Source organism: Podarcis cretensis (genome assembly GCF_951804945.1).
Source record: "Podarcis cretensis genome assembly, chromosome: 11".
Classification (NCBI taxonomy): Eukaryota; Metazoa; Chordata; class Lepidosauria; order Squamata; family Lacertidae; genus Podarcis; species Podarcis cretensis.
This window is the reverse complement of record NC_137180.1, coordinates 43,686,234-43,703,593: the sequence shown is the minus strand read 5'-3', so window position 1 is coordinate 43,703,593 and position 17,360 is coordinate 43,686,234. Positions and strand designations below refer to the sequence as shown.

Below are 17,360 nucleotides of genomic sequence, written 5' to 3'. Positions count from 1 at the left end.
CTCTTTCTTCTTTTCCCTGAAAGTTTTAAATGAGAAATGCAAACCTCGATGGACGAGTCATTGGGCAGGAGGGACACTGCAGCAGAATGAATTGTAGTGGTGTACAATCTGAATCCTGCCCACCTAGCAGTTTGAAAGCACGTCAAAGTGCAAGTAGATAAATAGGTACCGCTCCGGCGGGAAGGTAAACGGCGTTTCCATGCGCTGCTCTGGTTCGCCAGAAGCAGCTTAGTCATGCTGGCCACATGACCCTGAAGCTGTACGCCGGTTCCCTTGGCCAATAATGCGAGATGAGCGCCGCAACCCCAGAGTCGGTCACGACTGGACCAAATGGTATGGGGTCCCTTTACCTTTTTACAATCTGAACTGTTCTGAAGTTATTCACAAAATGAGTTCCCCTTCCCCATAAACACCTATGGAGTGTGTCCAAAGCACAGTAATTATTTTTTGTAAAGGAAATCAGGTAACACAGAGCCAAACCCCCCCCCCCAACTATTATTCGGAAAATGGCATCAAAGAGCATTCACTCCAACCCCTGTAAATTCACGAAAGCCATGACTACAGCATCCCTGACTACAGCTGCTCCTCTGGTTCATGCAGTCCTTTCCCTTCTTTCACAGTCTGAAATAATCATAGATACACAATCAAGATATCACAACAAACTGTGTTTGCTACTCACCACCGTTTAATCCAAACCAACCAAGAAATTTCCAAGTGTGGTTTCAGTCCCTGGTTTGTAGGCAGCTATGCCCAATTCAGACACAATATTCCCATATCATAGCAAACTATGGCTATCCCAAACCATGGAAGAGTGGGGGAAGACAACCATGGAGACACTCTGAAACATCCAGCCATTGAATGAGAATTGGCTCCATGATGTCTGCACTGAGTCACCTAAGATTATTCAGTTCTTGAACACATTACTTATCATTAACTTATGCTTCAAATTAATTTCAAGTACATTATTGCACTATACCAGGGGCGTCCAACTCCAAAGAGACTGCAATCTACTCATAGGAAAAAAATGGCAGTGATCTACCCCTTTTGGAGGTGGTTCAGGTGAAAGTTGCTGAGCTTTTTTTAGGGAGGAAAGTTCCGGTGGGGGGGGGGGTTCTGGCAAAAGGAAAGGGGAAAGGGGATTAGTCGCTCACCAAAAGAACACTATGAAAACCATCAGCCTCAAAGCAAAAACTCTGTCTTCTGTTCCAGCGATCATGCAAAAATGGAGGGTCAGGCGAGGGGGTGGAGCCAGATGCTCTTAGGCAAAAGCAAAGGAAAATAAGCTCGATCAACAATGATCGACTGGAACCTCCTGGGGATCAGTCAGTCGATCCCGATTGACCTGTTGGACATCCCTGCACTGTACGATCCATTGCTATTACATACGCAAAGTAAAAAGCTTTTGACACCTATAAAATAGGCAGATACATCATTCTCTTTCTTTATTAGAATGTAGGTACTGCATATTCTTCCTTACCAATTCAATATTGGTTTGAGTAATCGGGGTCCATTGCTCGGTCCCTGCTCCTGATAACCTAGCAGTTCGAAAGCACATCAAAGTGCAAGTACATAAATAGGTACCTCTCCTGCGGGAAGGTAAATGGCGTTTCCGTGTGCTGCTCTGGTTCGCCAGAAGCGGCTTAGTCACGCTGGCCACATGACCCGGAAGCTGTACGCCGGCTCCCTCGGCCAATAAAGCAAGATGAGCGCCGCAACCCCAGAGTCGGCAACGACTGGACCTAATGGTCAGGGGCCCCTTTACCTTTACCTTTACTGCATATTCTTCCTTACCAATTCAATATTGGTTTGAGTAAACCTAACAAAATGGGATGAATAAACCACAGTTTCAATCACAGTTAATTTTCTCTTGATATGAGTAATATAGCAAGAGGGATGAGAGTTGTATGTGTATGGCATCACCAGCAGCACAAGATTGTAACTATCTGGAAGAAACTAAAGTGGAGGCAAGACACTAGAATCATAATTCTTCTATGATAATAACTGTTTTACATTTACAAAAAGAAACTCTGTGTTCCTGTTTCTGGCTTGGTGACTAGATCTGCTGGCATCAACATGACAAAATACCTATCATGGTACAAACAAACAAGTTTGGACTCCCGGAGCTCTAGAGGGCTTAGAATATGAAGATGCTGAAAATCCCTGCTGAAGAAACAATGCTGTAAAAAAAAGTGCATGAAGTGACTCAAGATCTAAAAAGAATGTTCTGTCCTAATAAAAAACAAACATAGATAACTGCTTTATAAAAAAATTAAAACACAAATGTCAAAAATCCTTTGAGTGCATGGCTTTTTATAAGCGATTTTATAATGCAAACCATAAGATAAGCACATTCCACGAACTTTTTAATGGAGTAATGTCACGCTGGCCACGTGACCCGGAAGTGTCTCCGGACAGCGCTGGCCCCCGGCCTCTTGAGTGAGATGGGCGCACAACCCCAGAGTCTGTCAAGACTGGCCCGTACGGGCAGGGGTACCTTTACCTTAATTTAAGTGCTTATATGCCGTATGATTGAGCTGGTGTAATTTTTCAGTTTGTTTCAATTACAGAATTACATTGTGTTGACAAATATGGCTAAACCCAAGTGCTTTCAATGAAACCAAAATTACCATTAAACAATTCTATTCAATTGACAGAAGCCTGGAGTTCATTTCAGTTACCCTAAAACCAGAGGCTCTGCCCCTGATGATAATGGGATTTGGACCGGGCCTGATATACACTGGAAACATACATAACTGCTGCACATAGATGTATATCCTAGGAGACTTTTGCTTCCATGTTAACATTCCTGGAGTTTTATATACCATGAAACTAGTATGTTAAAACCATGAAGAACTATACTGAAGAACCATGCAATGTTTGCACTAATGTTACCTCATTGCAAGCAGTTTTGAAGCACTTGAAGTCTTCATATTTCATAATACATGCAAGAAAACACTAGGTTACAGTAATGTAGTCAATGAATTGACACGCTTAGTAAGTGCTCCTTATCATGCATTGAGAAGCCACTGTAGCTGGAAGATGCGTGGATTATGCTTTGAACATTTATGGTGTGCGTGAGAAAGTTCCTACAAATTCAGTTTGCATTGGATTATTTATATCTGCATCCTGTTTAGAGAATGAGTCCAGTCCTGTTTAAGCCATTTTTGTATATTCTTTACTAGAGTTATTTCTTACTGATGGAGGCCTCCAGTCAGCACTTGCTTCCTGTCATTCACACCCCACAAAGCGGATTTCCACCCCAAGCAAGAAACAGATTGTCTTTTGAATGCATAAACTTTTAAAACAAATGTCTGCTCCTTTTATACAACTTTAGTGGTTAGAATAAAAGCAGACACTGAAGCATTAATAACCATAGTCTCCTCATAGTTTTCATACACAAGAAATCATTTTAGACCCAAACTACATATGACAGCAGCAGGCCCCCATTTTTACACAATTCTAAAGGATAAGAACCCATCTTGGCAACCGCCACAGACACACCTTCAAGGAAAGTCTAACCATAGCCAAAAAGAATCCAAACACAGATGGCTATGTTGGCCCATGATTTTATTTTATTTATAAATTCTTACTTGCCTTTCACCTGAAGTTCCTAGAAAGGATTAAAACAACATCAAAATCCAGTATTATACATACGGCAGGAGTTTATAGCACCACACCCGAGCTTAAACAGACTTCAGCCTGCTGAAAGCAAACTTTTAGCTTTTAATTAGAAATGCAAACAGTGTTACCATAAAAACTAAGCATGAAGTAGAGATTCCATCAAAGAAAAGAAAAGAAGAACCTAGCCTGCCCTTTTTAATCAGTCTCTTACATCCCCTATGCTTATCAGAGACAAACTTAAAATAAAACCTTGTTATCACCTCACTCACTTACCAGAGCAATGGCAATTCATCCATTACTATGACTACTGAGCAACAGCAAAATGAAGAGCCACTGCATTTCTCATTGTCACTTAATGCTGCAGTTGCTACTGCCAGGCAGAAGGAGAAAAACGAAAGAGCTCTTTGGCTGAGTATGCTAAGTTGAGACCAGATGAAGATCACTGAAGCAGAAGTTTCATTCATTGGAGAATGTGCCTTTAAAACACCCAGGAGCTTCTGCTAAGATTTTATGGGAACACAAGAGTTCAGCCACTGTTCTTCATGATCAAGTTGACAATCAGTTGCACTTAGACCCAAAGACCTATTTACAAATTCTTGTGCATCCATATGTTCCTCAGATAACTTTTAGAAAAGGTTTTTCCTCAGCCTCAAACAAGAGTCTAAAACAGGGGCTGGGAACAAATGTGGTCCCCCAGACCTCTTTATCTGGCTAACTCTACCAAGCAAAAAAAAAAAAAAAAAACCCTCCCCAGGCCACAACCCTCACTGGCCCTGCTTCACACCCTCCTCAATGTTTTTATCTAGCTGGAATATGTCCTCTGGCAACACTTCCTGCTTGCCTAGATGGAGGGCAGAGAGAGCTGTGCAAGAGAGTTATAAAAGCTAACCTACTGTTAAAAGGTAACATTTATTTTACATTTTAAAGTGAGTGCACATTTGCCTTTGGTGTGTGGTCCTCAGAGAGTTGCCCAGAAGTGTGGCCTTCAGGCCTAAGGAAGTTACGCACTCCTGGTCTATAATGAATCTGCAATGTTACCTTGCCTCCAGCATATATACACAATGCTGTGAATGAGGAAGTGGGTTATTATCTGGCAAGGACAGGCAAAATGATTGCTATTGAGCATACACACCAGTTACACAGAAACAGGATTTTATCAAGTTTCTCACTGTATCCATTGAGATTTACTACCTCTCACAAGTAATTTTAATGCATTGGTTAAACCACAGGAATTTAGGGTGCAGGAGAAAATCCTATTATCGCCAGCCAAATCATTGTACGCCAAGGCTAACTACGACCGAACAGATGGATGGTGGAATGCAATATGAAAGTGGGGGGGGGGGTGATTTTCCTCTGTTATTATGCATTTGGGGGGTTTTTTCCTGCTTGTGTCCATCACACAATAGGAAAGGGAGGAGTGCACAGGATACAGCCTAAAAGCTATGATAAATTGTAATTTTATTTTCCTTTTCCCCCCACAATGGGAAGCAATGGAAAATAGCAAAATGCAGACTTTTCCCTTCTGTATGAGTTCACTCCAAAAGCATTTCATTATATTGGCTTTAAAAGATTGACACTACATTTAGAACTATTCTCTTTATAGTGGTAGCTTTTTCAGTGCCTTTATTGATTTTATACTGCTTTGTATGGCTTTTAAGCTGACTTTTGCTAATTTTGTGCTAGTGCCACTTTTATATTAGTCTGTTTGATTACATAAATATGTATATATTGTTATAAGCTAAGTGCTTATAATGAGTGAATAATTTCACCAACGAAGTACCCTTTCATAATAAAAATTCAAGTTACTTATAATAGAAGGCCAGTCTTTGTGTTCATCACAGTGTGTGACAGTACACAGAAACAGTGGTTGTGGGGAAATAAATCCACAAGGTTGGTTACAGTAGATTGTCACTGTTCTCAGAATCTAGAAGGAAAGCATTATAATTCTATCACCGACCAGAGGCTGCGAGCTGCAGGTGGACAGTGCTGTGGCACTCATGCCCCACTTGCAGGCATCTCACAGCCATGTGGTTGGCCATCCGGTGAGAACAGGATGCTAAAGTAGATGCCACCCCTGTGATGGCCACTTGCCAGTGGCTGGCATGGCTAGTGTGCATAGGCACACTATACATATACAAGGCGTACATACATACCACACTCACGAGACATGCAAGCATATAGCACTTTCTTGTTCTCCCTCCCCCCTCCCACAGTTGGAACCTCATACATATACACAACAATTCCAGCTCTACCTCAGGTGGGAGTGGCTGGATATAGAAATGAGCAAACCAGTGATATTTTAGGGAGCAGGCTAGCAGGAAGGGCCCATTACTTACATCATAGGAGCCTACACAACATAAAACACTGTGCTGTATGTAAGTTTTATCTTATTTGTTTTTTATCTTATATTTTGGAAATATACATCCGGGTTTTTTCCCCTTTAATTTTTTTTGGGGGGCGGGCAAGAGAGTGGGGCCCTAAGCTATAGCTTCTTTAGCTTATACATAAATCCGGAACTGCCCATACTTAATAGCAAGCTGAAAATAAATAGTTATGCTTTCCTGCAATAATATACTGGGTTTTTTAAAATCTTGGCTATAACGTATTTCTGGTGAATATCTGTTTGCTCATGTATTTTTTTCTTCAATGTGCAAAGTCTATAAGGTGCCACTGTAGACCCGTTCAGTAAAAATAAAAAAAAGATTCTGTACTCTGCATTTTCCATGAACAGTACTAAACAGGATTTAAAAATGTATTTCTTCATTTCCAATGCACATTTTAAAATAAAAACCAAAAAGAGTTAAATAAAACCAGGCCATATCCCATGTTTGCAAGAGGGGGGAGGGGAGTTAATATAATTTTTGGACAGAGTACCAATACTAAAATGACAGTCATTGGCTTAATAGTGCATATTATATATTTATAGTCCCTTCCTTCCAATGCTAGATGTCAGCTGTTTAATCAGCACAAACACCACCCTCCGCCAAGACAAAGGGCTGCACATATTCACACTTTCACCTAAGCATCCATTAGTTCTTTGCTCATATGTTCCCTCATCACTTTCCCCATGACAGTTACTGGGCCAGCCTTTGGCAGAGAACACACACAGGTGGCTTACTCTGCCCTTATGGCTTTAAAACTCCCTGCTGAAATCCTGTCAATTCTTAGATGACAAACACAGCCCAATTAGATTAGCATTTAGCAGGGAGACTTCCAAAGAAGTTTGAAAGCTGCAGCAAAATGAACTGAGAAGTCAATAAAGAGGACAGGATATGACATTCCTCTGCCAAACTGCCATAGAACCAGACAGATTCTGGAGTGCAATTAAGGACCCACAACTGTTCTTTAAGTCAACAGCTGCAGTATCTTTTTCAAATTATTTCTAAAGTTTTCCAAATTAGATAAGCCTTCAACAGCAGCTCACATCCAAAATGTCCAGTTGTGTTGGAAGCTGACCTTCTTAGGCCTACAGTTCAAGGAAGAAGGAGAATCTACATTGAAAATTATTATACAAAGGTACAATGTCTCAATTTGAGATGCAGCAATATCTAGAGTAATCCTTTAATGTGCCTGTGCCTACACAATTGCTGGACATCTGCCCAATCTAGGATTACACTCTTCCTCCTCAGAATATGAGTCTGTACCGTTTATGACGCATTACTTCTGTTGGGAGCTGCCCAGAGTGGCTGGGGAAACCCAGCCAGATGGGCGGGGTATAAATAATAATAATTATTATAAATAATAAATTAGCCCATGTACCTACAGGACTGCCTCTCCTGGTATGCCCCGCATAGGATCTTAAGGTCCACAAATGACAACACTTTGGAGGTCCAAGTCGCAAGATGGTTAGATTGGTCTCAACTAGGGCCAGCGCCTTTTCAGTACTGGCCCCGACCTGGTGGAACGCTCGGTCACAAGAGACTAGGGCCCTGCGGGATTTGACATCTTTCCGCAGGGCTTGCAAGACAGAGCTGTTCCACCTGGCCTTTGGTTTGGACTCAGTCTGACCCTTATGTTTCCCTCCCCTTATGGTTTTGATCTATGGGCTACTATTAAAATGAAGCAGCATTTTAAACTGTATTTTAACCCATATGTTAAATTGGTCCCGTCCCCCCCAATTATGTTTTTATTGTAATTTTACTGGTGTTAGCCGCCCTGAGCCCAGTTCTGGCCAGGGAGGGCAGGGTATAAATAAAAATTTATTATTATTTATTATTATTATAAGCTGCCTCCTGCAATGTTCCTTTATTATATATGTGCACTGTGGTCATAAGCACTAAATACTGCCAAGGTAAACTGAACAATCACAAGGAGTATGTGGACATTGCTTCCAAACTACATTTGTGCATACCATCATGTGTAGGCAATATCCACATCCACAATTGGGACAAGTGCTCCTGGTGAAGGCAATGCACAGCAGTGTCTCAAAGCTGACTGCTTATGTGTGACGGGTCCCAAACTAAATCGATAACATATGGAATAGGGAGAGAATGTGGGATGGGCCAAGAACAGTTCCTTCCTACAGCAGTGCTTCACCTTCCAGGAGGCTGGCAATGTTGGCATAGAAAGTAATTGTATGATATACCCATGCCATTGGGTCTCCCCATTTTAAATGCATGAACTCTCATGTGAAAGCAACAACCATGCTGCATAGTAATATAAGAATCAGTATTCAGTTGTCTGTCTATAGTTGGTGAGCCAGTTGATATTGAATACACAGAAGACAGAGATGCTTATGGTGATTGGAGAAGTAGATATTTCTATCCTGGATGAAGACACACTGCCCCAAAGCAACAAGTTCACAGCTTGGAGGTATTTCTGAAATCCAGAAATACAGGTGCTGATGGTGGTGGCAGATAGTTGATGATGCTCGATTCTGATAGAAAGTGCTATGCCAAAATGTACCCCATCCAGAAAATAAGGACATTGGTACTGTTTTAAATGCCCAATTTCACTACGGTAAGGCACTTTACATAGACCGGCTCTGGAAGACAGTCCAAAACTGCAGTTGCTTTAGACTGAGGTGGTACAGCTTTTATCCAGTGCTAATACAATTCAATAATATTACAAGAGCTCTACTGGTAACCACTTAGCTTTCTAGGATCGATTCAAAGTGCTGCTTTTCACCTTTAAAAAACCAGGACTCTATAAAACCTTAGGAACACTATTTCCATTCCAGCGCTTTCAGTTCACAATGCCCTATTGCAGGTGTAGTCATCAGAAGCGAGGATGCTTGCTACAAGCAGTGCAACCCTGTTTGGTCCCCTCAGCAGATAATTCCCCCCCCCCATATCAATCACATGCAAGATCTGTTCAATCAGTGCTTTTGGCAGAGCCATAAATATTGTGGTGTGTTTGGACATGTCTTGGGTTATAACCGGGGCAGCACTAGTTTGCCTTTTGCTCAGTGCTTGTAGGGTGTGATATAATTGCTATGATTTATAGATATATGGGACGCGGGTGGCGCTGTGGGTTAAACCACAGAGCCTAGGACTTGCTGATCAGAAGGTCAGCGGTTCGAATCCCCGCGACAGGGTGAGCTCCCGTTGCTCAGTCCCTGCTCCTGCCAACCTAGCAGTTCGAAAGAACGTCAAAGTGCAAGTAGATATATAGGTACCGCTCCGGTGGGAAGGTAAACGGTGTTTCCGTGCGCTGCTCTGGTTCGCCAGAAGTGGCTTAGTCATGCTGGCCACATGACCCGGAAGCTGTACGCAGGCTCCCTCGGCCAGTAAAGTGAGATGAGTGCCGTAACCCCAGAGTCGGTCACGACTGGACCTAATGGTCAGGGGTCCCTTTACCCTTTACCTTTATAGATATGCTCTATTATAGCTGTGTAATTTACATTTCTAGCTTTAAGTCAAAATGTTGTGAATTGCCTTGGAAGTATTTGTATCCTCAAAAAGGGAATATACATGAGTAATGATGGAATAATAACAACAACAACAACAACTTAAGGAACTTGTGTAAATGTATAAAGCCAAACACTTCACCACATGAAGCCAACTTCTACAGGACACAATTTAAGCACAATACACTGGCTGGAAATACGGAATAGCTACAACAGAGGATCTAAGGCACAAATACTAGAATTCACTTTGCAAGACTCAAGCATACATTGCATCAAAAGATGGCATATTGCTTACCGTGTAAATGCCAACTCTACAAACAGCATATGAAAGCTGGATACATCCAGACATTCTCTAAAGAAATTGAAATACAGTATTACCAAGTATTATTAGTGCTGGGGGAAGGGACGGAATGAGAAATAAAAGTGTGCTTTTTTTCTTCTGAAACACAGGTTTATGCCACATGTTTTTTCCTATCGTAAGTTTAATCTTGGGAGGCTGCAGGAATTTTTTAATAATGGTGCACAAAGGTTGGCCAGAATAACAGGCTTCAATTCCTCCCACTGTACCACCATATTTTGAAAGAAGGTGTGTATGCCTATTCTAGTTTAAAACTGTGTTTATCATCACAGGGCTTTGTTTTGGTTTTTTTACCGCCCATAAAAATATTTTAGCTTTCATATGATTACATTTTGCAATGAACCCCTGAGCAACTAAATACGAAAAAGCGACATAGTAATAAGTTATCCACATTATTTTTTCATACAGCACTACTGAGGCAGGCTCACAAAAGCAGTTCATTCCAAGAACTGTTATGAGAATATTTTTTCCCCTCAAAAAAACATATATATGTACGCATGCAGACATCATATGCCATTAAGTTGCCTAGAAGAAGGAAAGGAATCTTAGATCAGAAGCTCAAACACAGCCCTGTCAGGGGCTACTATATTCCTTGCTTATATGGCCTCATCCCCCCCCCCCAAACTCCTGCTAGAGCTCTGCTTCAAGTGGTTATATGAATGAGACAATATATTTCAGAAAGACATAAACGAGTTTTCATAACCTGGTTTGGCAATACAGTACCATGTATTTCTTAAAGATAGACCTGTTTTTGAGAAATGTCCCACTTTCAGGGACAGCAGAAAACTTCACTTTGGTGTCTTAAAAATATAAAATTTTCTCCTTCAGAGTTTGAAAGTTTAAGCTACCGTTTTACATTGAGATTTTATGTATGAGTGCAGGCCTGATAGGTGGCACAGCACACTAAACCTGCACAGTGTGTTGGAGAGTCCATGATCTGTGCTACTAATTGCTTCCTTAGTAAATGTGAGAGATATTGCAGGCCACAAAAATGGTTCCTTTTTGGTCCTGATTGATTGGTTCATTTTTTATCCTGATCGGTCATGGAAGAACAGTATTTTGATCCATTTTGCCTGACTGACAGTTGACAAGGAGGAGGAGCAAATATATATTGGTACACAAGAGCAGATGATTACAGAACGAATTTGTGCCTTTGAAGTTGCAGCCCTACTTAGATTGTTAGCTCTTCTGCAGCAGGGAGTTAACCTTCTCTTCTGTTCCTGTGCACTGAAATCATTCAATAAATAGTATCTCTTTTAGTTGTATGCATACCAAAACAAGCTGTCTGTTAACTGTAACAACAATCTGGCTAGCTAAAGAACAATGCGTTGTATGCAACAAATCTTTACTCAGAGTAGACCTACTGAAATTAATGACTCTTAGTCATGTTCAAACATTTCAGTTGGTCCATTCTGAATAAAACTTAGTTGCACCTACAGTTATGCTCTGGGGGTTTTTTTTCTATTTAGGAATAAGATGTGGTTTAGATGCAAAACTATAAAGCTGAACTTAAACGGTACTTGCAAGACAGGAAAGTCCTATTTAGTACACTAGCTTACCTCCCTCTGTCTATATATTTCGATGTTAATTACGTTTTTGTTTATTACATCATCTTTGATAGTGTGTAATTAAATAAGATATAATTAACAAACCAAAGTTACAAATTATAAGTTAAAATCAAACTTTTAGATTATATTGTGTACTGACAATGGCTTTCCTGTCTTCCAAATATAATTAAAAGTTGAGCTTTAAAGACTTGTATCAAGCATGCATCTGATTTCTGGATGAAAAAACCCAGATTGTAACTGTATTAGATTGTTCTAAGGCTACTATTAGCAATTGCTTTAGTTAGTTGGATTGTTTGCTGTCACAGAAAACAACTTGCTTTTGGTGTGCATATTTCTGTTAAACAGGCTTTTAAGAAAGAAAATGTAGCAAGTGTATGCAATACTGAGATTTCTCCCAGCCCTCAATTTTCCAGTACAAGGAAATTTCAGTTAAATTTCAACATGACGAAGCTTAGTACGAGAAGTTTAGAGTCATTGTTTTAGTAGGGAAGCCAACACATACAACAAAGGTTATGTAACTTCAGTCTGAATTCTTATTCAGCACACAATTAATTTGCTTTTGACCTTTAGCAAATGCTACAATAATAAGGCTTTTCCGCTGCAAACAAAACCAAGATAAATACAAACGGAGTGTAACTTAAATATAAAACTTACTGTGTATCTGTACAACACCTTTGTGAATAACAAGACTAAAAAATGTAATAAATATATTCAGCCATCACATACAAAAGGGAAAAGTTAAGTTTGTAATTAGTTTTACAAGAGGGCTGAAAGAACAAGTACAAGCAAGACGTAGCTTCTCTATAGTAACTCCTTAACACAAACTGAGGTGGAATCTACACATATAAAAAAACACTATGAAAATGGTTTTTTTATTTTAAAAAAAGGTTTTGAAAAGTACATTGAATTTTGCATAGCTCACTCTCACCATCTAGTGTCACATTTGTATATTGCACTTTGCAACACATTTAAAACGTTTTATTTGGAGCTGTATAGCTGAGTCCAGAGAAGTTTATTGCTTTCAGCAGCATTTTTGTAAAAAAAGGGCGGGAAACCACACAGCTAAAACATTATTAAAGGTGATTCCCCTCCAGAAATGAAATCAGCCTTATATAGAAAGTATTCCATATCTGACATATGTCACTATCCTATCTTTTCTGCTAAAACAAGCAGAAAAATCATTGTCTGCCAAGACGCTTGGCAATTTTCAAGTGGTCCATGGAGAAAAGAGTTTGGAAACACTGAGCCGTCTCAATTAGACACTTGAATCCTACACTAATGTTCACTTCTGCGAGGAGTGGTATAATTGACAAACATAAAAGTGAAAAGTCACTTGAATTCTGGTCAACAAGCACCTTTGCTTCCATTTGGGGTCTATTCAGGCGGCATTACTGTCCTATCCAGTCATCTGTAATCCTTCCTGCTCAAGACAGCATTGTTCTCCACGCATAGCTCAATAGCTCACAGCTCACTAGCTAAGTGAATATAAATAAAATTTATTATTATTAATGAAATATTTTTAGAATGTGTGATTATTTGATTGTTTGATTATTTGATTATTGTTAGCCGCCCTGAGCCCGGCTTTGGCTGGGGAGGGTGGGATATAAATAAAATTTATTATTATTATTATTATTATTATTATTATTATTATGTGTGGCGTGCCTGTGTCCTATGTCAGGTACAATCCTGAGTGTAGTGGCGGGGGGGAAGGAGAGATGTCTCTTGGCAACTGTAGGACTTGCAAAAACCACTGTCTAAACCTCATATCCAAGGTAAACTGTATATCAACAGATATATTTTTAAATCTACAATTTTAATCCAGATGACATGGGCAATTTCTATTTTATCTTGCTGCTTTTCCATTTTTATCATGCTGTTTTTACTGTCCTAAGCATTTGTATTGTTATCTACTCCAACAAGCCTTTGAGCTGAAGAGTGGACCACTACGCATAACATAAAGTACCTTACATTGCACTATAAATCACCTGGAGATGTCACATAGGAAGCAATTCATTAATAAAATAAATAATAATAGTAATATTCTTAAGTATTGATGAAGAACCAGTATTTTTAGTATCTGCTCTTACTTTAGCAGTTAATAATAGATTGATTTGAAACAGAGGGTCAGATTCCACTTCAAATACTTTGGATATACTGTTCACATAGATTATGAAATGGGTGAACAGGCCCATCTAACAATTTATCTGCAGCAAGCGGCTGCTATACCCATTAGCACAGTGACTGAAACGGCTTAGAAATATCTAACTATATCCATAGGTGGGCTGATTCAATGATTGCACTCTCAATGCATATACTGTAAAAATGCATAAGAAAGCCCTGGGGGGGGGGGTTTCAGTGTGAACTACAGGCAATAGCAAACAGCTAGTGTGTGTGTGTGTGTGTGTGTGTGTGTGTGGCGGGGGAACTACGCATCACAAACCTAATTAAGAAACAAAGAGAAGTTATCATAGAAAAGAATTTCTTTTTTACTGTTCAGCAGGCAGATTTGCTATGGTCAATTTTCACAATAGTGTGCTGAACCACTGCAGCTTACGGTTTTGGAAAGACACATTAAGAAAGCTGGCAATATTTGCACAGGTATTATCAGTGAAACAATTAGACGTACCAGCAATTAAACACTATGGAAATATATATTTTTAAATGTTCCTCATATGGTAACCTCAGCTTCGCAGACTATATATGTAGGGCAGGCCTCACCTATCAGAACAGACCAACTGTCAGGGCAACATGGACTGTTCTCTAGCTTCCAACTGTAGCCTAGGTAAGAGCCACTTATCTTTTCTAGAGATATTCCCCACAGCAATCTACAGTGTCCAACAGAGGACAGATCTTAGGTAGTCTGAAAGCCATACAAATAAATGCTTATTGCTAAAAGTATTCCTGTGGATAATGGGGTGTGAACTGCAGTTTTAGCCGTGGATATTTATATTTTAATGTATTTTAAGCAGATTATGAAGAAAGTGAGTGAAGACTATCAAAACTATTGCAAGAAATTCCTATCGGCCTATGATGAGAAAATTGAGAAAGGGGAGGATAAATGTATGGTTATGAAAAGTAAGCAGGGCAATCCTTTACCCACTATTATAATTAAGGAGCATACAAATGTATACTGTATTTTTACATGCAACACAGATTTCTAAAGTTGTTTTCCTGAAACAGTAAATAATTAAAAGGTACCCTTTGTCACAGGCTACAGCAAAGGGTTGCAACAGGTTTCAAAGAAAAACCATAGTAATTCATAAAATATTGGGTGTGTTTGCATGCTATGGCAAGCCATGGTTAATGGTTAACCATGAATGCACCGATTACTCCCACTCCAGTTCTCCCCTAGAGCAGGTGGAAGAAACAAAACACAATCCTTGGCATACATCCAAACTAGGTGTTGTACTCTGTTGGGCTCCAAAATAACCACACACAATCTAAGGCCAATGTCTGTTCATGGCTCACCAACTGTGGATTGTTTGGAGAAAAACAAACCAAAAGTCCAGTTTGGGGTGTAATAATGTTAAGCCAAGGATTGTGTTTTGTTGTTCCCACTTGCTCTACAAGAGGAGCAAAGTGGGAGCAATCTGCTTAACCATGGCTTGCCATGATGTGAACAAAGTCAACAAAGTGTGGCCATGTGTCCTACTCTGGAGAGCCTAAATCTCTTGTGATGATAAGAAACTATAAAAAGGGGGAGGAGTGGCAAAACATAGCTGGCCACCCTAAGCTAAAAAAAAGTTCAACAACTCTGGTCTGCCCCAGGCTTGCTATGCTGCTGGGGAAAGCAGCAGAAAATGCTAGAAGTTTATGACCTTTATGATATTTTTAAAGTTACCTGGGTGGGGAGCTGTGTATAGCAGCAGTTCAACTAATTAAGGATTACATGGAATGAAAAGAGCCAGAAAATAACAAGAGTTTCAGTGGATGGTGGAAATATGTAATGGGAGACCTGTTTCCTGATTATAGTTACTTTTATTTTATTTATTTTATTTTATATTATATTTTATATTTTAGAACTTTCATGCTCTAAACTTAAAACAAAAAGACAGGCTTTGAAATGGAATTCAAAGTTAGGATTTCTTAAGAAAAGGTTCAATAACCAGCCAAAGTTTTCAATGGTGGGCCATTTTTAAGTTTCATTTACTTACAGTTTACTGCAGTTTTCTGCAAGGAGTTTACATGGTGAGCATGAAAGAGAAAACAAAACATTTGCACTCACAAGTTGTTTCAAGTTAAACATTCAAGACTGCCAGGCACCTTCATTTGATGCTTAATCAAAGCCTTGGAAAAAAGCAACAGGGAACTAAGTCATGATGCTATATTGCAACTATCCACACCAAGGAATGCTCTCAGAAATCATGCAGGAATAAATAAGCAATGTGTATCCACAGGGAGCCAGTGAGAGACTGTTTCCCCTGCAAACATAAAACCTAAGTTATCACTCCACAGAACTGAAGCCGATGCTTGATTCAACAGTAGATAAATATTACTGTTCTATAATGTTACTTAAGTTCCAAAGTCCAACCTGAAGATTCCTCTTGCAACGTATCCCATTATAAAATAGCTGCACTTTAAAAAACAGAAACAACAACAAAAAATACAGTACATACATATCTCTATAAGCTTTTGATTTAATTTTACTTGCATAAAAGATAAAGATTTTTTGTTGCAATTCCTAATCACACAGGTGTGCACTGATTTAAGAACAGCCACAGGGGTATATCAGTAATAAAGTAGCAGCAGTATTTTCGTATCAGTATGCATTTGACTTTGGCAATGTGGGCAAGAGTTCTTCACTGGGAAAACAGGCATCAATTGTGTCTGGCCATCAAGGGGAATTTGTTCCCATACCCTTAGCATTTCTTAAAATGGCCATAGGCATGAGAAGAAATACAAAGGTGGAAGTATGATCCTCTTTTACCACCTTCCCTCCAGCAAGATGTAGAAGAGTCTGAATGCAGGCTATAGCCAAAAACAAACAAAAAACAGACAGGTCTCAAAAACATTTTACAGTGGTACCTCTGGTTACGTACTTAATTCGTTCTGGAGGTCCGCTCTTAACCTGAAACTGTTCTTAACCTGAAGCACCACTTTAGCTAATGGGGCCTCCCGCTGCTGCCGCACTGCCGGAGCACGATTTCTGTTCTCATCCTGAAGCAAAGTTCTTAACCCAAGGTACTATTTCTGGGTTAGCGGAGTCTGTAACCTGAAGCGTATGTAACCTGAAGCATATGTAACCCAAGGTACCACTGTATAGTACATATGATTAAAGTGTTGTAATACACACCACAGATATACAGAAATGACCAAAAACTCAGAAAAATGTTGGCCATGCCCTAACAGGCATGCACACTAGCTTCTGTAGCAGACCTCTACACCAAAAATATCATACTGGTTTAATTGTACAAGTTTCTGAACATTGCTCTGCATAGGCACAGAAGCCAAATGTGTGAGAGCATTGAGACCAAGGACTGCTAAGTGTTGGAAACAAATTAGGTATCATTTAACTCCATGCTGAAAGCACGAAAACTGCACAGTTCAGGTGATCTCTCAATAATCCATGTCAACAACAGATGTGAAGAAGCTGGAGTTACCAAGAGTGACAACTGCCAAGGTGCACTGAACATACATACAACCTGCTTCAAATGAACCCTGATTATCCTCTGTAAACTAATCCAGGTTTTAATTGGTATAGTAGTATATTGAACACAAATGAGACTCAGAGGTCCCCAGTTGAGAGCTCACCGGGTGTCCTTTGGCAAGGCAGCACACTCTCAAGCCTCATCTGCACTATAAATTTAAAGCATTATCAAACTACTTTAAACAGTCATGGCTCCCACCCCACCCCCCAAAAAATGTCTGAACTGTAGTTCACAGACCTACAATTCTCAGACTTGTTTAACCATCAATACCTCTTCCCAGGGAACTCTTCCTTGACATCCAAAACAGGATAATCAAT

General features: G+C 39.8%; 1 protein-coding gene across 4 annotated transcripts in view; it reads right to left on the bottom strand.

Annotated features, from left to right (window-relative positions):
• The window catches only part of ARL15 (ARF like GTPase 15), a 191,956-nt gene that overhangs the window by 122,620 nt on the left and 51,976 nt on the right, over positions 1-17,360 (bottom strand). The window contains exon 2 of one of the 4 annotated variants that reach the window (XM_079995138.1): positions 9,765-9,821. The exons of the other annotated variants lie outside the window; for them this stretch is intronic. Within the exon in view, the coding sequence (XP_079851264.1) occupies positions 9,765-9,821 (57 nt within the window). The remainder of the gene's footprint in view (positions 1-9,764; positions 9,822-17,360) is intronic. 4 annotated transcript variants of the gene reach the window in all.